This window comes from Pteropus medius, unplaced genomic scaffold (assembly GCF_902729225.1).
Source record: "Pteropus medius unplaced genomic scaffold, Ma_sr-lr_union100, whole genome shotgun sequence".
In the NCBI taxonomy this organism is placed as follows: Eukaryota; Metazoa; Chordata; class Mammalia; order Chiroptera; family Pteropodidae; genus Pteropus; species Pteropus medius.
The window spans coordinates 19631867-19657335 of record NW_024352785.1 but is presented as its reverse complement, the minus strand read 5'-3'; the positions used below and the strand labels follow the sequence as shown (position 1 = coordinate 19657335).

General features: G+C 34.2%; 1 protein-coding gene across 1 annotated transcript in view; it reads left to right on the top strand.

Annotated features, from left to right (window-relative positions):
* FBN2 (fibrillin 2) overlaps positions 1-25469 on the top strand; it is a 257218-nt gene that overhangs the window by 68746 nt on the left and 163003 nt on the right. Inside the window, exons 6-7 of the mRNA XM_039848604.1 lie at positions 1247-1444; positions 16821-16946. Of these exons, the coding sequence (XP_039704538.1) occupies positions 1247-1444; positions 16821-16946 (324 nt within the window). The remainder of the gene's footprint in view (positions 1-1246; positions 1445-16820; positions 16947-25469) is intronic.

Below are 25469 nucleotides of genomic sequence, written 5' to 3'. Positions count from 1 at the left end.
TTTATTTTTTCCAGGAACATTTTTTCATAAAAATCTTATCAACATTATTGACTCTTCTTCCTTTGAATGTGAGATTGTTTTTCTCTTACAAAAATCTCAAACATGTTCTGGCTTTCCCCTTCACATGGAATTATGTTATTTGTGTTAGGGCTTATCAGGAAATCCTGGCTATCATCTTACATTCCCAGGAGTTAATAAACTATATGCATATAATCTCTGTAAAAGGGGGGGAAGAACCTTTTCACATATTTCTGTTGTAACTTTATAACAAATGGGAATCATTTAATTGGTTAGTCTTCAGGAAACTGGTCATTCTGATTTCCCATGTTTTTCAAAACAGCAGCACTCAAATTAAAAACTATTTAGTTAATGATTCAGTTCTGCTTAAAGAGTATATATTGATCATCTGAAAGGTTCGTTGAAGTAAATTATAGCAGGAGGAGAGTTAGAATAGAAATGCCTAACTTTCAAGTTACCTGTAGTCTAGATCAGCCCTTGAACTTTAATGTGCATATGGATCTCCTGAGTATCTTATTAAAATGCAGATTCTAGTTCAGTGAGCCTGAGGTGGGGCCTGAGTCTACATTTCTAACTAGCAAACAAGTGATGCATATGGTGCTGGTCCATGAACCATACTTTGAGTTTCAGGCGTCAAAATAGACTGTCCTTAATATTCATATATGTTTGTCAGTTCTGTTTTGATTTTTTGAACTCTTGTCCACCTAGTGAGGAAAGAAAATCTTTGCTAGGCAAAGAGGAATAATTAAAGCCTGTGCTATCAGGGCTCAGGTGAGGAAGATGAATGAGTAAAGAGTGCTGGGGTGTAGGGGTGGCTGCGACTGTGGTGTCACAGAGAGGACGCACTTCATTCCAACACTGCCATGCAGCATGGCAGGCCTAGCTTGGCCAGAACATCTGACTTTTCAAGAAAAGCCAGAAATACAAATTTCATGTGAAATTTCCCAATTTAAAAATGTTGGCTACTAATTTAAATTCTTTTAAAACATTATGCGGGCCAAGAAAACACATCTGTGTCCCAGACACAGTGCTTGAGCTACCCATTTACAGTGTCTAGTGTAGACTACACTGAAGTCTCATGATTGAAAAATTATGAATTTTCAAAATAAAACTTCCTGGCCTTTTGTGGCTAGACACTTTAATGAGAAGAAATAGCCTCTGTTTTATGCATTGGTGTAAGATTGGTGTGTGATCATGAGACCTCTTTTCGTCTTCTTTCACATTTCAGATTACAGGACAGGCCCGTGTTTCACGCAGGTCAACAACCAGATGTGCCAAGGGCAGCTGACAGGCATTGTCTGCACAAAGACTCTGTGCTGTGCCACCATTGGACGGGCCTGGGGCCACCCCTGTGAGATGTGTCCGGCCCAGCCTCAGCCCTGCCGACGGGGCTTCATCCCCAACATCCGCACTGGAGCTTGCCAAGGTGAGTTAGCCATCAGCCAACGTGCACAGTCACCCACAAGTCAGGTGCACTTTCATTGCACTTCGAGGATCTTCTTCTGTGGGTGGTAACCTTTAGCCCTATACCATTTCTAAAACGGCCTCATTAGCAAGCCCGACTAGAGATGGCTTATCTTTTTGGCCACCTAATAAATAATTATTTTTTCACCTCAACATAAATAGAAAAGAGACAGAAATAATATGAAAAATTGGGGAAAATAAAAAAGATACAGTTTAAAATATTTAATACAATCAGAAGATTGATTGCTTCATGTTTTCATCCACTTGGCACTACACACTCCCTGCCACAGCCCCTCAGACTATATACACATGTAAGTACCTATGAAAACATTTTCTTCCTTTCTTTTAGTCTCATTCAAGGTGTGAGAACCTGAGCTCAGGTAACAGGGAGAAGAAAGCAGCCTGATATATTTTTAAAATAATTTTTTATTTTTCAATTATAGTTGACATACAATATTAATTTTAGCTGTACAACATAGCGATCAGACATTTATATAACTTATGAAGTGATCACCTCCATAAGTCTAGGAACCGTCTAACGTAATACATAGTTATTACAATATTATTGACTATATTCCCTATGCTGGACTTCATTCACATCACATGACTGTTTTGTGACTACCAATTTGTACCTCATCCCTTTCCCTTTTTCACCCATCCCCCTAGCTTTCTCTCATTTGGCAACCATCAAAATATTCTCTGTATCTATGAGTTTGTTTGTTTTGTTTATTCATTTATTTTATTTTTTAGATTCCACATATGAGTGAAATCCTATAGTATTTGTCTTTGTATGACTTATTTCAGTTAGCATAATACTCTCTAGGTCCATCCATGTTATTGCAGATGGCAAGATTTCACTCTTTTTTATTGCCAAGTAATATTCCACAGTATATATCTACCACCTTTTTTTTATCCATTCGTCTATCAATGGACTCTTAGATTGCTTCCATATCTTAGCTATTGTAAATAATGCTGCAGTGAACATGGGGATGCATATGTCTTTTCAAATTAGTGTTTGGGTTTCTTTGGATAAATATCCAGAAGTGGAATTGCTGAGTCCTTCTTTGTCTCTTTGTTATATAGCCTTTGTTTTAAAGTCTATTTTGTCTGATATAAATATTGCTACCTCAGATGTTTTTTCATAAAATATCTTTTTCCATCCTTTTACTTTCAGTCTATATGTGTCTTTGGATCTAAAATGGGTCTCTTGCAGACAGCATATGTAAGGGTCTTGTTTTCTTATCCATTCAGCCACCCTATAGCTTTTGATTAGACCATTCAATCCATTTACATTTAAAGTTATCATTGATAGGTATGTAGTTATTGCCATTTTATCATTCATATTTTTAATCTTTTTTTTTTTTTTGCTGCTGCTTCTTAAAAAGGTCCCTTTAACATTTCTTGTGGTACTAGTTTGGTGGCGATGAACTCCTTTAGCTTTTTCTTATCTGGGAAGCTCTTTATCTGTCCTTTGATTCTAAATGATAGCCTTGCTGGGTAGAGTAATCTTCGTTGTGGGTCCTTGCTTTTTATCCCTGTGAATATTACCTGCCAATCCCTTCTGGCCTGCAAAGTTTCTGTTGAGAAATCATCTGACAGTCTTATGGGAGCCCTCTTTTAGTTTAAATAACTGCTTTTTTCTTGTTGCTTTTAAGATTCTCTCTTTTGTCTTTAACCGTTAGCATTTTAATTATGATGTGTCTTGGTGTGGGCCTCTTTGAGTTCATCTTGTTTGGGACTCTGCACTTCGTGGGCTCATATGTGTATTTTTTTCACCAGGTTAAGAAAGTTTTCCGTCCTTATTACTTCAGATAGATTTTCAATTCCTTGCTCACGCTCTTCTCCTTTTGGTACCCCTATGATAATGTTGGTATGCTTGATGTTGTTCCAGAGGTTCCTTAAACTTTCCTCATTTTTTTGGAATCTTTTTTCTTGTTGCTGTTCTGATTGGGTGTTTTCTGATATCTTTTCTTCCAAATCACTGATTCGATCCTCTGCTTCATCTAATCTGCTGTATTCTTCATTTCCATTATTGTTTTCATCATTTCTGACTGGTTCTTTTTTATGGTTTATGTGTCCTTTTTCATGCTTATTATCTCTTTGTTGAAGTTCTCACGAAGTTCCTTGAGCATCCTTATAACCAATGTTTTGAATTCTGTACCTGGTAGATTGCTTGCCTCTATTTTGTTTATTTTTTTTTCCCTGAAATTTTCTCCTCTTTTTCATTTGGGACATGTTTCTGTCTCCTCATTTTGGCGGACTGTTTGTTTCTATGTATTAAGTAGATCTGTTATATTTCCCAGTCTTGGCAGGGTGACCTAATATAGTAGGTGTCCTGTGGAACCTAATGGCACAGTCTCCCTGGTTGCCTGAGCCAGATGCTTCAGGTGTCCTCTGTATGGGTTATTTGTGCCCTCTTCTTGTAATTGAGCCTTGATAGCTGTTGGCACATCATTGGAAGGGACTGACCCTCAGGTTGATTGGCCGTGAGAACTAGCCGTTACTGCAGTGGAGGTACTGTTTGTATAGGGGTTGATCTGTGGAGCATGATTTACGTTAGCAGGGCTCTGATGCCTGCTGAGTCCACCCTTGGGGTGTATTATTTGTGGAAGTGGTTGGGTGGTGCTCTAGTGTGGTCTGTGGCTGATGACTGGGTATGTTGGTTCTGGGGCCCCTTAGAAGGGGCTCTGGTGCAGGCCAGGGCCAGCTGCTGCCTGTGCCCTGCCCGGGGTCACTTGATATGAGCTACAAAGTGATCTGCAGATGATTTCCACTTATGCTGAGCTAGGAGGCAACTGGGAGAGGCTAAGCTTTGAACCAAGGCATGCTGCCATTAGCTGTGGGCTTGGGGTTACCTTGGCAAGAGGTACAGGTTATGCCGAGACCAGATGCTGTTTGGGGTTTGTGGACTTTTGAGAGATTTAGGAAAGTCTGCAGCAGGAGCCAAGATAGGCCATTTGTATGGAAAAGCCACTGGAAGTGGCTTGGGTGGAACAGGGTCTCAGGGAATCACCAGAGCAGAGCAAATGGTGTTAGCCAGGTTGATGGAAACTCAGATATGGCACCTGCAATCTGGATGAAGAGAAGGCTCAGCAAAAGAATGATGGCTTCTATTAGCAGTTCTAGCTGAGAGAAAGCTGCCCCTCCAGCCCTCTCCCGGAAGCCAGACAATTCAGTTCTACCCCATATGTCCCTAGTGCCTGCCCCAGTGCTGGAGCTCAGAGCAAGTGAGTCCCTCAGTGATTAAGATCATGTGTAGGCCCTTTAAAAGTAACACACCTGGTACTCCCGCAGTCCTCTGTCTCACTCAGCCATAACCTCCACTGGTTTTCACAGCCAGAAGTTGTGGGAACTTCTCTTCTTGGCACTGGAACCCTTGGCTGGTGAGCCTGGTTTGGAGCTGGGACCCATCACTCCTCAGGGGGGACCACTGCAGCAGCTGAGATATTCCTTCTCATTTTTAATTGCTGCAATGGCAGGCGGGTACCAGCCAGTACTCCATCTCCACCCTTCCTACCAGTCTCGATGTGGTTTCTTCTGTATATCCTTAGTTATAGGACTTCTGTTCAGATAGACTTAAGTTGTTTCTCAGTGACGATTATTCCATAGTTGTAATTTTGATGTGGTCGTGGGAGGAGGTGAGCACAGTGTTTATCCATTCCACCATCTTCACCCAATATTGTTATTAACAGTCTTCAGACACAAAGTGTGAACTCCTTCCTCAACTGCCATTATTTCAGAGCTTATAACCTGGCTGGTTATAATCTTGTCTCTAGGCTATCATCCCAACTACATCTTGATATATATTTTATATATCAGGGCTAGATCGGGGCCCCGAGGATGCTATGATAGTAAACTCCAAGCCAAATAGCTGCAAATTATTACATATTTACTGAATAATTACTTTAATTAATTTTCAGCAACCACGATCCTCACCCACTTTTTGGCTACTTCTCTGATATCATATGTATTAAACCAATTTTTAGAGCTTGGAAACTAAGCCCTATAATGAGCTCTCAAAAGACAGTAGGGTCATAGGAAAATTTGTATTATTCAGATAAATGGTATCACTCATATTTAAGACATGGCACGTATAATTATTTGTTATAATTAAATTCTGTACAAAGTTAGATCTGAAGTCTTTCAAAGCAATGGTAGTAACCTGTGTCAGTGCAGAGATTTTATTTGCTCAGCCCATGTAAATGGTATGTTACAGAAAGCCAATCCAGTGTCCTAAAACCCAATGAGAACTGTAGATTGGGGAGCCTGTATGTAGCCTCAACCCATTGAATAATAAAATCAGAGTGTTCTGCATAATTTGGTAAATTTATCCCTGACAGAGCCTACAAAAAAATTTTTTTTAGTTTTGTAGGTTTATAAAAGGTAATATTAAAAATATGGTCAATTTCATTAAAAAATGGGCAGAGGACCTGAACAGGCATTTCTCCAAAGAGGACATACAAATGGCCAATAGACATATAAAAAGATGCTCAAGATCACTAATCATCAGAGAAATGCAAATTAAAACCACAATGAGATATCACCTCACACCTGTCAGAATAACTATCATTGATATATCAAAAAAATGTTGGTGAGGATGTGGAGAAAAGGGAAAACAATTCGAAGTTTCCTCAAAAAATTAAAAAAATAGAACTACCTTGTGACCCAGCAATTGCACTTCTGGGCATTTATCCAAAGAAAAGCAAAACAGTAATTTGAAAAGATATGTGTACCCCTATGTTCACTGCAGGGTTATTTACAATAGCCAAGATATGGAAGCAGCCTAAGTGGAACCCTTGGCTGGTGAGCCTGTCAAAAGATGATTAGATAAAGAAGCTATGGTGCACACACACACACACACACACACACACACTAGAATGTTGCTCAGCCATTAAAAAGATGAAATCTTACTTTTTTCAATGACGTGAGTAGACATAGAGGGTATTATGCTAAGTGAAATAAGTCAGATAGAGAAAGACAAATACCATATGATTTCACTTATATGTGGAATCTAAAGAGCAAAATAAATGAGGAAACAAAATGAAAACGGACTCATAGATACAGAGAAAAACTGGTGATTGCCAGATGAGAGAGGTGTCGAGGGTTGGATAAAAAAGGGGAAGGGATTAAGAAGTACAAATTGGTAGTTAAAAATAGTCATGGGGATGTGAGGTATAGCTTAGGAAATATAATAAATAATATTGTAGTAACTATTGTATAATGCCAGGTGGATACTAGACTAATCCAGAGGATCACTTCATTAATTATATAAATGTCTAACCATTATGCTGTACACCTGAAACTAATATAAAATAATATTGAATGTCAACTCGAATTGAAAAATAAAAATTAAAACAAGTTGCATAGATTATATTTGCCCTAAAAAGAAGTCTGTATCTAAACTCCTTTCACATCAGAACTATAGGGATTCCCAAGGGATGATCATATAACTCGACAGATGAGCAACTTCACATTTAATTGTATATAAAATTTATGTCAGCTGTGGCTTAAAATGGTTTTGCAAATTTTTTGTCTCTTGGATTACACTCACAGTTCAGACTTAAGTGTGAAGATTGGGTTAAATGTTTTTAACCTGCTTTTTACTATGGATAGTAAATTCTATATCTTCGATGTGACTACCAGTCTGATTATATATAGTTCCTGATAAAGCAACAACTTTTTTCTATAGAAGATATGCTATACTATATCCTATATAGTATTTACCATACTACATAGATTTCCTAGATTAGTATATTCTCATATAATTTGCATAGATTACTATTAAAGATAAGATACTATTTAGATTTACTAGATTAATGCTGACTAGATTTACTAAAGTAACATTTTTTGTTTATTCTATAGCATTTTTCACCTTCTAACATACTTGCTTATTTATTGTCTTAATTATTTTTACTCTCCCCCCAGCTAGAAAGAATATAAGCTCCATTAGGGCAAAAATCTGTTTTATTCATTAATATCTCTGAGGCATCTAGAACAGTGCTTAACATACAATAGATGTTAAGTAAATATCTTTTGAACTAATAAATGAGATTAAAATTATAATACTTCTAAAAACCACTATTTCATAGAAATAGTCCAGGTTGAGAAAGGCCCTTAACTTTAGCCAGAATATGCCAAATTATTGAATCCCCTCATCTTCTGTATTTGTACTTAAGCTTTTTTACCTTGGTATTTTGTCAGAGAGCCCTAGTTTTTCTGAATACAATTATTAAAAATATATGATCTGATCTCAAACTTTCTGAATGCCCTTCAGGACTTAGTAATGTCAGAAAGCTTATTTATTTGATTTTGTTTATGTAGCAAAGATTACTTGGGGCTCTGTTTGCCTAAAAACCTAACGGATTAATAGAGCAACAGGAGCAAAGTGAAACTTGCCACATGGTTAAAATGTCTGGAGAAGCAAGTTCAAATAGTTCTGCTTTATTTCAAAATCATGGCATAGTCAGAAAGTTCTCAATAAAATACTAATCCTCAGTTCATGCTATTTTCAGACTGCATCTTACTGTGATTTCATTTTTCTTTTTAAATTCCTAGACTCTTTCCCAAATACTGCTGCCAAATTAGCTTGGAAGATATAGGGCATGAAAAAAAATAACATAATAAAACATGATCCGTACATGTTATACTTTTCTTTATAATAGTGATCTTTTTTATAGGCTAATTGAACATTTTTATAGAGTTGAAAATAAATTTCAGCTGTGTAGATGCTAACTGTAAATAGCTTAATATTGGTTCTGAAACATGGTTCACATTAATGAAGGGAAGACATTTCTGTAGTTCTGAACATAATGTCATCCTGTAGCTGATGCAATTAGTGAATTGCCATATCTGTGGCTTAAGAGAGAATGAAACAGGATCTTGTAATAAACAGAATAACTGAAAATTGAGGGCTGCCAGAAAATTAAGATGATGTTTTTAAAAAATTAAGCTGCAAGGAAAGCCGTCAATATAACTGTTACCATGCTGACTTTCTGGCCTTACACAAGCAGTGTCAGAAAGGGGGACATTCCTAGGGTGCTGTGAGGTCTGTCAAGGATTCTTGACACCTTGCATATTGAGAGCCATTTCAGTTCTGATCCTTGTGCCTATGTCTAATCCCCATTTAATCTTGTACTTTTTTCCATTTTATTATACAGTAAAGGACCAATGTTAACTAACGAAAACCTTTAAGCTATCATAAAATGAGTGAATTAAAAATTAAAAATTGGCATTAGACCCTTTTCGAAGAATATTTATAAATTTAAATATAAATAAAAATTTTATATTTAAGTGGAAAAATTTAAATATAAACTGTGACATGCATATGTTGTAGTATTTTCTTGTAAATAATTTTTTTCTTTTAATCTTTACCATCTTATGAATCTACTCTAATTAGAAAGATATTTTACTTAAGATTAGTACTTGATTTGGGTTCTTTTAGATTTTCAAATGAACAGTGACAACTTAAATTTTAAAATATACATTCAAATAAAATTTGTACAATTGTTTATATTATTTGATATTTAGGAATTAGGCCTTTAAGCAAAAATATGGCAGAAGAAATTTGCTTACTGAATTCCATCTTTTGCTTTTTTATCGACAATAGTAATAGACTTATCATGAGCCTCTGCTCCGTTCCAAGCAACATGAGAGGCATGGAATTCAGACATATACCATGATACAGGCCCTTCTTCGGACACAGGACAAGGACTTGAATAAAGTAATAGAAGTACAGACCCTAAATCACTCACTGAAAAACGAACACTGGTGTGTGTTCTTTTCAAGTGGCATTAGTGTACAGAAACATGTAATTCCTTTACTCTGTGCATAAAAAATGTAGAGAAATTTAATCTCAGCTGAAACCAGCCAGTCATGGCTAGTTCCTCAACTGTAGACTGAGAAGAAAATGCCCACAGTAGAAAGTTATTTTCAGGCCTTCTATATATAACTAAGTAAAAAAAGAGATTTGGTTCATTTGATTAGTATAAATTATTAAAGACAAATTTATTGGCTGTCTACATTGATCAAGTTAACCAGATCATTACAAAGTTTAAGTTTAATTCATACTGTGTGAATACAAGCCATTCCAATACAATCTAAAAAATTTACTTTAAAACTTACTTGATTATGGAAACTATTATTTAAAATAGCAGAATTTCTCTCTTCTTCTAACTAACGAGAAGATCAATAATAGAGATCAAAGTGTCCTATAACACCCAATTAAAAGCGATGATGAACACATGCAGTTGTTGAGAAGTCACTGAGACAGGGTGAATCTTCTAAACATTTACTATGAGTATTAGCATCCTGAGAGGCTACTCAGTGGTTATGGAAGTTCTATTGGCGAGGCAGAGAATATCCCTATAAGAGATAGATCTACTGCAGACTCTCAGAGTAAAGGAGGGATAGCAGAAGGAGAAACTTTGGAGGCAAGCCATTTCTAGTATCCTCTACTCAGCCTTTCCAACCGAGAGGCACTCTCTGAGGTAAAGGAGAGGAAAAGAGAAAGAGGACATAAGGACCACTAGTGAGCAACTTGGAGAGTCAGTATCTGAAAAGGCATAAGGCAGGAGCCACATCACCACCTGAAAGTTGAAAATTAATACCCGGGGCGGGGGGGTGTGGGAATTTGATGAGAAACTGTTTCAAGCAATATTCCCTATAGAAGTTTTCAAATCAATCTATTTCCTCTTGGCTATCTCCTTTCTTGCTTCGGCAGGAAATGACACCATTTAAAGATGAGTAATAAAGAGAAAAGGCCTACATATAAAAAGAAAATGAAAAAAGAGAGAAAAAGAACATAAGGAAAAGGCAGATGAATATGCTTCAAAGGATTCCCAAATAAGTACCAAGTTTGTATACTTCTCTCATCTCAAGGAAATGAAAAACAATATATCCTTTTAAAAAGTGCTCAAAGGAGAGTTATAAGAGTTCAGTAAAGATAATCAGAGATAGAAATAAATTGGTAATACTCAAGAAAGAATTTGAGGGAGGATTTAAATTTTTACCTAATGGAAGACAAATAATGTATATATACATATATACATAAAAGCATACATGACACTGAAAAGAATTGGTGACAGTGGTTAAACTTGAGGAAATAACAAATCAAAATGTCAAAGAACAGTTAATAAACAGTGATAATAAAGCTGATACATAGGGTTAAAGAAGTACAAATTAGTAGTTGATCGATGGTCATGGGGATGGGGAGTACGGCATAGGGAACACAGTTAGGATTGATATAATGGCTAGGTGGAGAGCCAGAGGGAAGATAATCAGGGGAATTGTTACATAAACAATAAACGTTTAACCAATGTACTATATACTTGAAACTAATAAAATAAAATTTAAAAAAAGGAAAAAAAAGCTGATACATAATAAAGTCAGACTAGAGAAAGCTGAAGAAAGGAATTGAAAAAATGCTTAAAGATAGAAAAATTTTCTAAAATAGATAAACCCTTCAATCTGCAGATTGGAAGGCACAAAACTTCAATAAAAAGAGAAGATAAAGAGACTCCTGTGGGCATGGTAATCAAGGGAATATTCCCAACTCGTCTCAAACTTTTGTAGAGCAATCGTAGACCAAAAAACAGTGAGGCAGGTCTACATATTTCTGAGGTAATAACCTGAACTTGATTTGATTTATATTGGAATAAAATTACTTTAGTTGCTCTGTAGAGTATCAATTATAGGGGGCCGGAGTGGAAGCAAAGAAACCAGTTTAGAAGGTCCCTGCAATAGTACAGGCTATAAGATGGAGGTTGAGACCAGAATAGAGACAGAGGGAAGATTTGAGATATATTTCGGAAGTAAGCACTTGTTACTGATGAAATACCATGAGACAAGTGAGACAAGAGAGTCAGAGTTTATCTCCTAGGTTTCTGACTTTGACAGCAGGGTAAATGATGATGACATTTGTTGAGATAAGGAACATAGAGAGAAAATAGTGCTATTCTTTTTATTACAGGTTCGGAGTCCTACAGGTAGTAAGTTATCAACATTTGCTTGTTGGGATGATCATTGATTCAACATTTGAATTTTGCGAACACATGGATAGGTATTCTGGCTGAATCAAACCATGTTGAATGATTGCCAGTACCCTGTATTTCTCAAGTTCCAGGTAGAGACAGACCTATTCTTCAATTGCTGTACTTAAAGGCTGACATTCCTTTTTATAGAAATATAAGTACTATGTTTGAATATCTATGGAGTACAGAAATAAGACTTTACATTTTGAATATGGAACCAATATGACTTACATTAATTTTTATAGAAATACGAGTGCTATGCGTGAATATCTATGGAGTATAGATAGAAGAACTTATATTTTAAAAGTGGATCTAATTTGGTGACAGGCAAAGTTCAAAAACATGTACTATTAAATATAGTCATAGGAATTGGTCCTTGGTTCCCAAGATATAAATTAAATGAACCATTTTTATATACCTGTACCACTGCACAAATTTTTCCATATTTTAATGTGAACTAAAAATAATATACCATCTAATATTAATTTATATAATAAAATCTGTTTGATCTTTTATGGCAAGTTTATTTGGAGAATTTGGAGAATAAACGAGTTCATGAACTAGAATTACTATTGCTTTGTTACATTATTTATAACCTTAATAGACATAGACTGAAGTAATTATATAAGGTTTAAATTTCAAAAGATTAAATTTTATCTTATAAAATCCTTACATGTGATTTGAAGTAATTCAACATTTAAAGAAATAATTGCGTTGTGCCAGAATTGAAGGGATAAACAGAGACACATCTGTGTAGTAATATGAGCAGTGGAATACTAATCAGACATTAGCGGTTGCTTATGCTAGCACTTCGAAGACGTAGAAACTCTTGCATAGTTTGAAGGTCTGAGGCTTGTTCTTTTTAGTTTTATAGAGAGCACTTGTGTATGCTTGGCTCAAGTTGATTATTTCTATATTTCTTTAAAAATTTCCTTTTTTATTTTAATGATTAGCTTGATCTGCCTAAAAGAAATTAATTCTGTATATCTGTGTCGCCTAGGATACTTCAAATATAAAGGTTTTATTTTTCTTTCTAGGAAAAGACTTTTTAAGCAATTATAAAATAAACCCTGTAAAGTAGGTTTGCTTTATCCTTTGAAACTTACTGAATCTGCTAAATACATAGTCAAAAATTTTATGAATAGTATTAAGGGATTTATAGGTTTGGCCTCATTTTTCAGCTTATACTATGATGTTCTTTCTCTGATTTATCTGCCAGGAAAAGAGGTTTCTAGGGATGTTTTATACCACATTGTAATGAGGATGGAAATGTACATTTTAAAAATAATGTGGTTTGAATGTTCTGAGTTAAACTATTCGAATGTTCTGAGTTAAACTTCTTGTCACATATTTCATTTTAGTTGCTTTTTGTTTGGATCATATATCCCTTAATAAGACAATGAAATCTACTGTAATTTCAGTATAAAAATACTTTGGACTCTTGTAATCAGTTTTATAGATAGATAGCCAAAGCGAGGAAAAAATAATAAGGATGTTAACCTCTTTCGTGGGCTTGAATTCTCTAATTTACATACTAACATACACCAAACTCGTGGACTTATCAAAAAACAATAGGATAAATCAATATATACTGACCTAGAGGTGTATCCACAAAATACTTTTAATGAATAAAAATGAGATGCAGAACAGCACATATTATGTTGATCTTATTCATGTCAAACAAACAGACCACCACTCTGAACGTGTTTGTAAGAGTGAAAGTACAGACTGCCAACTTATTTCAATGGTTATCTCCTTAATTTTCTATTTTTTTGTATCATTAATATTTATTTTAATAAGCATATATTATTTTATAATTAAAGATATATTAGTAAGTCTGCTGTTTGTCAACTTGAATAATGTAAGTTTGCATATGCTTATATATTATATTTATTTTTATATTGTTTGTTATAACAATATACTGAATTAGAAATTATTATCTTTTACATAGAAATTAAGACAAGTTTACACAGATATAAAATGACAGATTTTAAAACTCTAAATTAAAGAATTTTTCCCAATCCCTTATAGCACGCTAGCTGTAGTTTTTTTGTAGATGCTCTTTATCGAGTTGATTATTATGCTCTTTATTACTGGTTTACTGAGATTTTTAACATTATGAATGTTAAATTCTGTCACTTTTTCAACATCTATGAGATAATCATGTTTTCTCTTCCTTAATCTGTTAATAAAATGAATTATATCAATTGATGTTTGAGTGTTGAAACAACCTTAAATTCCTGGGATAACACCACTTGGTCATGATGTATTTATTAACTTTTTTATGTATTGCTAAAGTCGACTTGCTAAGAGTTTTTGTGTGCCTATTCTAAAAGATATTATTCCATTGTTTTCTTTCTCATAATGTATTTGAGTGATGGCAGCTCAATAAAATGGGTAAGGCAGTGTCCCCTCTTCTGTAAGAATTTGTGTACAACTGCTATTGTTTCTTCTTAAATGTTTGAAAGAGTTAAACAGTAAAGCCACCTAGGCCTAAAGTTTTCTTTGTCCAAAGATTTTAAAGTGTGAATTAAATTACTTTAAGAGATATAGATCTATTCATATTATGTTTGTTCTTCAGTGAGCCTTAGTATTTCTCTTTCAAGAAATTTGTACATTTTGTTCTAGTTGTTGAATTTAGCATCAGATAGTTCATACTATTTCCTTTGATCTTTTTAATCTCTATAGAATTTGCAGTGATGCAAAACTCTTATTCTTGATACTGATCAGTCATTTCTTCTGTCCTTTTTCTTGATCAGTGTTGACAGAGATCTATCTGTTTTACTTATAGTTCCAGAGAGCCAGGTTTTGTAGTTATTTATTGTTTGACAGCTGTTCTGTTTATCATTATTATTTTCTTGTTCTGTTTACTTTAGGTTTAATTTGCTCTTTTTTAAATTTCTTAATATGGAGATTTAGATCGCCAATTTTAGACCTTTCTCTCTTTGTAAAATAAGCATTTTTACGCTACATATTTAGCTCCACACCGCTTTAGCCGCATTCCACAAATTTTGATATCTTGTACTTTCATTTTCATTTAATTCAAAATGTATTCTGATTTTCCAAATGGTTTTTTCCTTGACCCTGGACCATTTCAAAGTACACTGTTGAAATTCCAAATATTCAAGGATACCCAAATGTTTTCTATTATTAATTTCTAGTTTAACTCTTCTTTGTGTTTAGAGAAAGCAGTTTGGATGATTTTAATTCTTTTACATTAGCCTTTTTACATGGCCCCAGAATATAGTCTGTCTTAGTAAACATTCCATGTACTCTTGAAAATAATGTGTATTCTGCTAAAGTTGGATGTAGTGTTCTATAAATGTAAATTGGGATAAGTTGGCTGAAAGAATAGTACAAATATTATATATCCTTGTGGATTTTCAGTCTACTTATTTTATTAGTCTACTTATTCCATTAGTTACTAAGAGGAATGTAGAAATTTCCAACTATAATTATGGATTTATCTATTTCTCTTTTCAGTTCTGTCACTTTTTGTTCCAGGTGTTTCACAGTTTGTAATCTGTGTATACACATTACACATTATTATGTCCTCTTGAATTGAGCCTTTTGTCATTATGAAATATTCATCTTTATCCATGGTAATATTTCTTGTTCTGATGAACTCTTTGTATAATATTAACATAGCCACACAGGCTTTCTTTTGATTAATGACTACATGATATATATATATACTTTTCATTATTTTACTTTTTAAGCTATCTCTAGTGGGTTTCTTATAGACAATACAAAATTGAGTTTTCCTTTTTTTAAATCAAATTTGATGATCTCGGCCTTTTAAATTGGATTGTTTATACCATTTACATTTCATATAATTATCAATATTATTGGGTGTAAATCTATATCTTACTATTTCTTGTCTATCTGTCCTACCTGTTCTTTATTCTTCTTTTTCTCTTTGCCTGCCTCTATTAGGCTGAGTATATTTTAATATTCCATTTTATCTCCACAATTGGATTATTAGCTCTACCCCTTTGTTTATATTTTAATGTGTTTGTCTTTATATATTTAACTTACCACAGTCTGTTTTCAAATAACATTATGCCCCCTCATTTAAAATGTAATAATTTTGTAATAGTTTTCTTCTATTTTCCCCTTCAATCTTCCATGCTATTGTGGTTGTACTTTTTACTTCCATGTATTTTAAGCTTTAAGCCCCCAAAATACGTTGTTGTTATTGTTGCTGTCTTCATTTTCAACAACCAATAATCTTTAAGTTTATTTAAAAATGACAACTGTCTTTTATATTTATCAGCATAGTTACTGTTTCCAGTGCTTTTCATTTTTTGTGTAGACCCTAATTTCCATCTCATTTTTATTTTTCCTGAAGAACTTCTTTTAACATTTCTTGAAGGCTCTTGGCTTTTATTTGTTTGAGAATCTTTATTACAGTTTCTTGAATTTCATTTTGTCAATATTAAGGATTTCTGTTCCTAAATTGATGAAATTCATAGACAGCTTAAAGGATGAGAGAGATAATTACCATGTCTAAAACAGAAAAAGTTTTAAATTTCAAAAAAGAATACGACAACCTCAACGTAATAATGTCTAAGGGACATAAACAGACAACTTTCAGATGAGGAAATTTAAATGCTAACAAGCATAGTAATTAATAATTAGAGAAATGAAAACTAAAAAATTAATAATTAATATTCATTTATAATTATTAGGCCAAAGAAAATTTAGATAGTAGGTAGTTATCTCACATGCTGGCATGGAAGAGAAAATTCAAGAATCCTCATGAATTCTAGAAGTGTGTGGACTACTCGGTATTAGATTACTGGTAGTGCCAAAACCATTTGGCACTATTTATTCATATTTGGTGTATACATACCCTGTGATCTAGTAATTTCACTCTGAGTCTGCAGCAGAAGGATAAAAAGTCTCTTTGAGTTCTCAAAGTCCATAGTCACTCAAATCCATAAAGAGACATAGTAGAGACATTCATTATATCATTCACAGAGATGGTGAGGAGTTGGAGGTATACTGAGTACCCATCACCAGGATGGTGAACACACTCAGAAATGTTCTGCAACAAATCAAAGCAAGAGATTTGTTGTTTACATAACAACAAAGTAAAATTTCAAAACAAAAAAAAATCAAGAAACAAAATGAGATCTATAACATCTATGTACTGTTTTCATAAATTAGAACATGAGCACAGAAAGGGGTCCTGACTTATACCATTCTCTTGAAAACAACTAATTTTTTTCTATACATTAAAGAAATATGTATGTAGATAGTTTCAAAATTAGTGGTATCTGTGTTCAAAATGCTTTCTTCTTGCAGATGTTGATGAATGCCAAGCTATTCCTGGGATATGTCAGGGAGGAAACTGCATCAATACAGTGGGCTCTTTTGAATGCAAATGCCCTGCTGGTCACAAGCAGAGTGAAACTACTCAGAAATGTGAAGGTGAGTGTCTCAACTTTGACTGACTTGTCTAATTGACGACTCTGAGTCCAAGAACAACATAACTTCATTTTGAATTTTGAAGAATTTAATCACAATTATAATTATTTTCATATGAAAGTGGAGTCATAACCTTAGAGTAGTTTTGTATTGGTTTGTATATTTAATGGATTTGATTTGGGAAAAGCCAATGAGCATTTTGCATCTGCTTTATTATTTCAGTTTTTATTTTGTAATGAGAATGGGAATAATCCAACCATTTATAGTTTTCTTTAATAAAGTAGTTTTCCATTTCACTTACAAAATTATATTGAAGATTAAAACCAGGTAAAGAAAAGCCCAAGTGGAATATAGTGTCATGTGTAAAATGATTCATTAGAATTTGGCACTCTGTCATATATTATAAAATACTTTAATTTGGGGGTTAAATATTACTACTTGACTGGCCGCCAAACTAAAAAAAACAAGCATAATCCTCAGGGAGAATTTGGAAATTACCACAACAGGTTTTCTGTGAAATGACACCTTACTCAAAAATGTTAAAAAAAAATTTTTTCTGGAATGTGAGTTTTAGATTATAATATTGAAGTGTAAATTCCATCAGTATTCTTCAAATAAAATAAATTATTATATTTATCTGTGATTAAAAGTTTCATTATTATAAAATTCAAGAAACTTTTAAACATGTCTAGCTTTAATGAACATTGGTATTAGGAGTGGTGATACTTCTAGTAGTATTGAAGTGTAATGTTTATATTTTCTGTTATTATGTTACTTAAAACAATTTATTTCAACTAAGGTAATTTTCTAAAGGCAATGGAGTGTATCTATTCTCATTTTTTTTGTTGTTGTTTTTACATAAGCATTCTCATCTACTCAAAGCTTTTTAAAGAATTTATTCTAGAGATTTGTTTTTGCCAGTCTGGCTTAACTAAGGTGGATAAATGTACATGTCTACTGTGATCTTAACTGGGATCATTTTCTGAGTTCAGTAGACTAAAAGTACCAAACATATAATTGCTTTCTGAAAAAAATGATCACAAGTTCATTTAGACCCACTTACCTTCAATAATTAAAATCATATCCTGGTGTATATAAGTCTTTTGTTCGTTTCCTTTTTAAAAGGCAGTATTTTGGGGTTATTTTTGCTGCTTAGTTATAAAAAAGTTGTTCTTCTCTGTAGAAAAAAAATTGGGAAAAGATAAAATCTAGAGTTCAATTATACTAGACAAACAGGAATATGAACTGTTCTGTTAGACAGGAGGTGGAGTATGGATGCACATGCTATTGTTTTAACACCAGAAATCATCATCCCGTGAACCCATGGGACATGTATGTATCATCCTATATTTTGCCTTAATTAATTTATAGGCAGCTCCAAAATAATCTTTATAATTTTATACATTTTACATTATGGCAACTTAATTTCATGCTCCCCGCAAAGAGAAGGTAATAAAATGTGGTTAATTATTTCAAAGACCAAATAAATTCTCTCTGTAACCATTAGCAAGGATGTCCAAGCAGTTTATGCTGCTTAAATACCATGTTGATAATCAAAGTCTGCCTATATTGGAAAGATTAAGAAAAATACTTGAAGGATGGGAAAATTACACAGGAATTGGACCAGGGTGTCAGGGATCTGTGGAACGTCTCGGTTGTGCTGCTGCTGTATCTTTGCTACGTTTTGTATTTTCTCTCTTGACTTCTTTGGAGTTAGTTTTATCACTCAACCTTTTGTCAGTCCCTCTTCACTTTTACTACTAGAATAATATCCAAATTAATTTCAAGGGTGGTAGACTTAGGAACAAAGACAGTGTTTGATTATAGGTGAGAAGGGACAGCCACTGACTGATTAAAGTGGTTGTGACATTTGCATTAATCATCAAACAATGTATTTCTTCTTAGTTGAAAATAGAATGAGCCTTTTCTACATCACATTTCATCAAAACAGCATAGAGAGCCAAGACAAGGTTGGAGAAAGACAGTGCAAGTCTTTATTCACATTTGTCTATGTTCTTTGAGAAAGTGGATATTGATGTAATGCAGGCACCACCCAAAGCCCTGAATCCAGTCATCTTTTTTCTTACTTACTGCCCAAGCAGCCAAATCCATTTAACTATTGGCCAGAAAGAATTATGTGATTTAATATTTGGGATTGGTGAGGAATAGCTGAATTGGAAGAAGTGGTGATTAGAATTTGAAAGCTAAAGGTTTATGAAGCCTTTATTTTGTGTATAAAACATTTGTTTGGATATGTCTTAAAAGTGACTACTATCAATTTTCTTTGAGTACTGTTGTTCTTTTATGTAAAAGATAAAGTGACATTTCCTTATATAAAATTATTTAATGTAATGGTAGCATAATATATCTGGAAAGACTGTAAACTATTGCTTCACTTAGTGACAGGTCTAGAATTATAATCAGTTGATATATGGTTTATATAGTGTCAGTATAAAAATTTTGACATAAATTTGGTGTTTGCTCCAAATAAAAATACAACCATATCAATAACTTTTGGCTGACTGTCAAAGGTAAGGTATTTTAGTTTTTTTATGTGGAGTACAATGTAAATATAAAGTATAGTAATATTGGAAGATTTATTTTAAAACGGTGTTCTTCCTATTTCTGTTGTAGTACATATCATATTTATTTTCATCTGACAATGAAACTCTCTAGAGAATTTTTTTCTGTCTTTAATTTACTAGATATGTTCAGAAATAAGAAAGATCATTCCGGTGTTTTAGATCCAGGTGACTAAGAAAATGGTTGTTGCGTTAGTAAGAAACTGAAAATTAGCCTATTAACTTTTAAAAATTGTGTTATTGATATTTATATTTGTTTGTTGACCATCTCACTCCAGAATTTGAGTACAAAACTCTTTTTTATTGCTGTTTCCCAGAGCCTAGAACTGTTTGTGATATTTCACAGTCTCCAAAAAAATATATGTTGATTAATTGGGAGTAGGGTGTATAATAAGTTAATTTCTTTGACTTGAGTTGAATGTATAAAAAGAAGGTTAAATTTAGGGTCAAAGTTAAAATTGTATGTGGAAAGAGGCCATTGATCTTCATCATGACTTTTTCTTATTTTCTTAATAATTTTATTTTGTTCTGGCTGCCATTCAAAAGCCAAGAGCATAAACATTAAATGCAGTTTGGCATTTTTTGATCTTTGTATCATTATCCCTCTTTGTTCATCTGCAGGTAATGCTTCTGAGGTCAGTCACTTTTGCTCTCTATTTAAAAGAAAGAACTGTCTTCTGCTTGTACATTGGAGTGTCTTCTTATATAAAATATTATCCCAAAAGGCTCGCTCTGCTGAAAATTTAAGTTTGAACATACATAGTTCATAGTAAAATGAAAAAAAAAATGGCGGGGTCAGCATTCATCTCATAATTTAATGTTTGAAGCATATGACTCAATATCTATCATTGAGACTTGTTTTGTTTTATATCGTTGGTCAGGTGAATTCCTCTATGGGATTCTTTTCCTCATGTTTAGATATAGACTACTATCCAAGCTCTAAGTCTGAGTCCGAAGCAGAAAAGAATCAATTTCTCTCTGTCTCTCTCTCTCTGTCTCTCTCTGTCTCTCTCTGTCTCTCTCTGTCTCTCTGTCTGTCTGTCTGTCTGTCTGTCTGTCTGTCTAAAGGAGATTCAGTTATTTTCCTTCTTTACTCAGGGTTCCAAATTCAAGAAAACCTCTTATGCCTACTGAATTCATGTCTTATTTCTCCTGGGCCAGGATTGGCCCCAAATCTTTTGGCTACAAAATCTTTTCCTAATTCTGTCATACAGTGGGCAAAATGATTCTTTGGTGGAGTAAACTATTTCTTCACATCCAAAGAGAAGGTTGTTTAGGTACTTGCTCTATTCAAAGATTTATTCATCTAAACATTTGTTTAATTTAAATGAAGAAGGGAAGCAGAACACATTAATATAATATGAGATGATGTATCAGAAGACTTTCCAGAATTTTTCTTTTTTTTATAATAAAATATGTTATTTTGAATTTCAGTACAATTGGGTAAAGCACAAGTAGTTGCCAGATGTCCTTGCATGATCCCCCCTTCTAGACTATACCTTCTTTAACATTCCTGGAGCTACTTATTCTTTCCTGGCTTAAATTGAAGGCAGGAAAATAGCATTGCTGTATTGGAAAGTTTCCCTTCAATGGCTCTTTATAGATCAAATAGTTGTTTACAATTTACTCTGAAGAGTCCTCAGCTTTGTTCCATTACTACAGCATTTAGTTGTTTGAGATTTGTGACAACAAATATATTAATTTATGCTCATGAAACTCATGAAACTTGTTGGCATAGTATCTTTAGCTGCTTCCAACTCTGCTTTGATAAACCATGGAAAATAAACCTTTGTACTAAACTGAAAAGTACTTGCTTTTACTCATATTACCAAAAGTGTATTAACTTAAAATAAATAATGAATTCATCGACTATTTCCCAAAAAGAGAACCACATATTAAAATTGAGATTCAAGTAAGGGGATTGTAAATATTGGAAAGAGATAAAACTTTTTAGGTCATCAATTTAGAAACCACAAAACTATCACCTTTTAAATTCTTTTAAAAAGAAATTCACAACATTATAGTTAAAAAAGAATTTTTCTCCTTAAATAAGAAAGCTCAGGCTGCTAAACCCAAACTTACTTTCTGCTCCCATAACAAACAGATTATTCCTTCATTGTGGTACTTTTTACATTGTATTTTTAATTATTTTTCTTGTCTGACTCTGCAGGCAGATTATATGCACCAAAATAACATATTAATAAAAACTAATATTTATGGAGCACTTAATATATTCTAGATGATAGTTAAACTACACATGGATTTTCTTATTTGATCGTCACACCATCCTGTAAGGTTGGTTACTATCATTAAACCTCCACTTTACAAGTGAAGAAACCGAGGCACAGAGAGAGTAAATAACTTTCTTGAGGTTATATGGTTAGGAAATTGAAGAGTCAGACTTCCAACCTGCTAGATTCACTCCACAGTTTTTATTCATAGCCAGAACTGTTGAGCAAACGAGGGTGCATAATCAGGCAGCACTCAGCCCAGCCTACAGACTGCATTTACAGGGGAAACTCATGGTGACAGCAGCAGCAACAGAACATGGTTCTCTTTGCTATTGCAGTTATGCCTTGCAATCCAGCAAGGCCAGAATTAGACCCATTTGAGTGACCTTGGCATTGATTGTAGGTGTGCTTGATTAGAAAAAGCACTATTTCTCTTCTCTAATATGATAAAGGCTGAAAAAAATATGGAACCTTGACCTCCAGTCCTGTTCCTTTACCGAACTCTTCTTGAATTGGAGAACTTTTCCTTCATATCTTCAGGGTTCAGGGGTCCAAGCCTTGTGATTGTGGATGCATAACCTGACAGTTCACTTGCTCCAACCCAGATCCACCACCTTTACACTCTACCCCGACTGACCAATTTAAGCACTCAGGTATAACCGATTCCATGGAGCCTTTTGGAAGGTTAGCCCACAAGGGCTAATTCTTGAAAAAAATTTAACCTTTCTCTCTAATCTGTGCCTCTTGTGGCTGATAGATATGCAGTCAATAGATTTTTGCTGTATTTTCTGTTCAATAAAATGAAAAATTTATTCTGTACCACTGTGCTGAAATAATCCATTCACTATGACTTTGGAGTTGAAATTGCAAATCTAGGAGAACAAGAGTAGGGATAAGTGGAACTGAACTCATTCTGTCTTTATTCATAGAAGGGAGTAAATAGCAGAGGTCTAAAGAAATAGTTATAGACTAGCCAAGTAGTATACTCTACAATTCCTATGAAAAGATAAAGAAAAAATAATTTAAAGAAGAGTAAGAGACTAGCTCTTCTAGATACTAAAACATATTAAAAGGCTAAAATATATAAATTACTATGGTACTAGTATGTAAACAGACAGCCCAATGGAAAACAATAGAGATTCCAGTAAAAGAAATACACATATATTTAACATTTAAATAAATAGGGAAAAAAGAATATTCAGTGAATGATGTTGGGATGACTGGATATCATTTGAAATGAACAAATTTCATATCTATACATCACATCTTGTACCAAGATAAGTCTTAAATAAATCAAAGATTTATTTAAGATATATAGATATATATATATATATCTATTATATCTATATATATATCTATATATATATCTATATATATATCTATATATATATATATATATAGATAGATATATATATACAAAAGAAACACAGTGGTTTTAAAAATATCATAGGGGAATGACGTCAGAAACATGGCAGAGTGAGAGACGACCCCAGATCTCTTACCTTGAAACAACAATAAGCTGTTGAGTTTTTAGCTCAACAAAAACTCAACAAAACACACCCATACTGCACACCAGCAAGTCTTAGTGTGGGATCTGTGTATAAGAGCTACTGTGAGTCAGAACCCCAGGTGTCTTGCGGTGGACTGGGAGAAACAAAGAAGCTGCCTGTAGCAGCCGGAGCTCCCTGTAGGACGAAGGGGGAGGGGATAAAGTGAAGCGAGTTTCCTGAACAGCCCTGCCTGGGAGTGCTGTGAGCTCCACGTGCCACAGCAGTGCCTAGGGTTCAGGGCAGAAAACAGAGAAGCAGGGATGGCAGAGAAACAACAGTTGATTTTTACCAGCCTCGATTGAAAAATGCAAGGCTGTGCCACAGCCCCCATCCCCAAACCCAGAGGGCCCATCCTCCCATATCCTCTGAGACCGAACACCTTGGAGACCCAGGGAAATCGAGGCAAATGCTACCAAAACTGTCACTAACATTGACAGGGACTGAAGCTGATGGTAGTGAACACGATCGAATGTCTATTATTAAGACTTTATATAAAGCAGGGATCCAAGAGGATTAGACGCCACCTGCTGGAAACCAAAAGAAAAATGCCTTCTTTGCAACAGGCTAAAGAGAGACCTTTACATAATAAATCTTTTTTTTTCTGGAAGAAAAAAGCAGAATACACTTCCATTAATGCCCGGGGAGAAATAGTACATTAAACACCACGAACAGCCAAGGTGACAAGGCAGCTCAGAAAGAAGGAGAAAATTCTCCGGAAAATAAGCTTAAAGACATAGAAATATATGACTTAAATGATAGAGAATTCAGGATGGTACTTCTGAAAAACTCAGTGAAATCCAAAACAATTCATATCAACATTTACAGGATTTGAAAAATACAACTAGATGAGCAGAATGAGTTCTTTAGCAGGGTGATTGAAACCCTCAGAAAGAACCAAATAGAACATCTGGAGATGAAGAACACACTAAAAGAGGCGAAAAATGAAATAGCAATCTTGGGAAATAGAGTCAATCAAGTGGAAGAAAAGATCAGTGATATCGAAGACAGAAATCAAGAAATATATCAGAAGGAAAAAGAAAGAAACTGAAGAATGAAAAATATTGAAAGAGAAATACAAGAACTAGTTGATACAAGAGAGGAAACAAGAGTAATGAGCATTCTCGAAGGGGAGGAAAAAGAGCAGGGATTAGAAAGCATTTTCAAATAAATAGTTGATGAGAATTTCCCAAATCTAAGGAATGAGCTGGAGCTTGGAATTCAAGAAGTCAACAGAACACCCAATTATCTCAACTGAAAAAGGCCTTCACCAAGACACATTGTATTAAAATTATCAAAAATCAATGACAAAGAAAGAATTCTCAGGGAAGCTAGGGAAAATACGACGGTAGCCTATAAAGGAAAACCCATTATATTATCGTTGGACTTCTCAGCAAACTTTTAAATGAAAAGAACTACCAGCCAAGAATAATGTATCCAGCAAAGCTCTCTTTAGATATGAAGAAGAAATAAAGACCTTTCCAGACATACAAAAATTGAAGGAATTCTCCACTATGAGGCCTGCATTACAGGAAATACTGAAAGGGATCAACTCAGCTAAAACAAAATGCCAAGAACAACAACAACAACAACAAAAACATAACTAGTAGTAAGGCAACTAGAAGACAGATAGAAGCAGAGGCGTGCAATCCTTACTAAGAACAGGGCATTATAAGCTTAAACAATAGGAAGAGATTTGCTATAGCAAGATAGTAATGAACATTCAGCATACATAGGGACAAATTGAGACAACAATGACTGAAAAGGGGAGGATTCAAAGATCCAAATTTGCAAAAGAGAATGGAGATAAGGCACATGCAGAAGAAAATGGACTACTACATATATATAAAACCAGCCTTTACATATTCATAATGGTAACCACATGGCAAAGATTCAGAACTGAAGTATATAACATAAAACAAGAAGAACCAGAGGGAAGACTGACAAAACCCCTCCCCCGCCCCAACAAAAAAGAAACACAAGGACAGGGAAGCAGTGGAAACACCGAGCTACCAGAAAGCAAAACATAAAGTGGTTATAGGAAAATCTCATATTTATTTCAATAACCATCCTAAATGTAAATGAACTGAACTCACCAATAAAAAGGCACAGAGTTGCAGATTGCATCAAAAAATAAAACCCAACCATATGCTGCCTCCGGGAGAC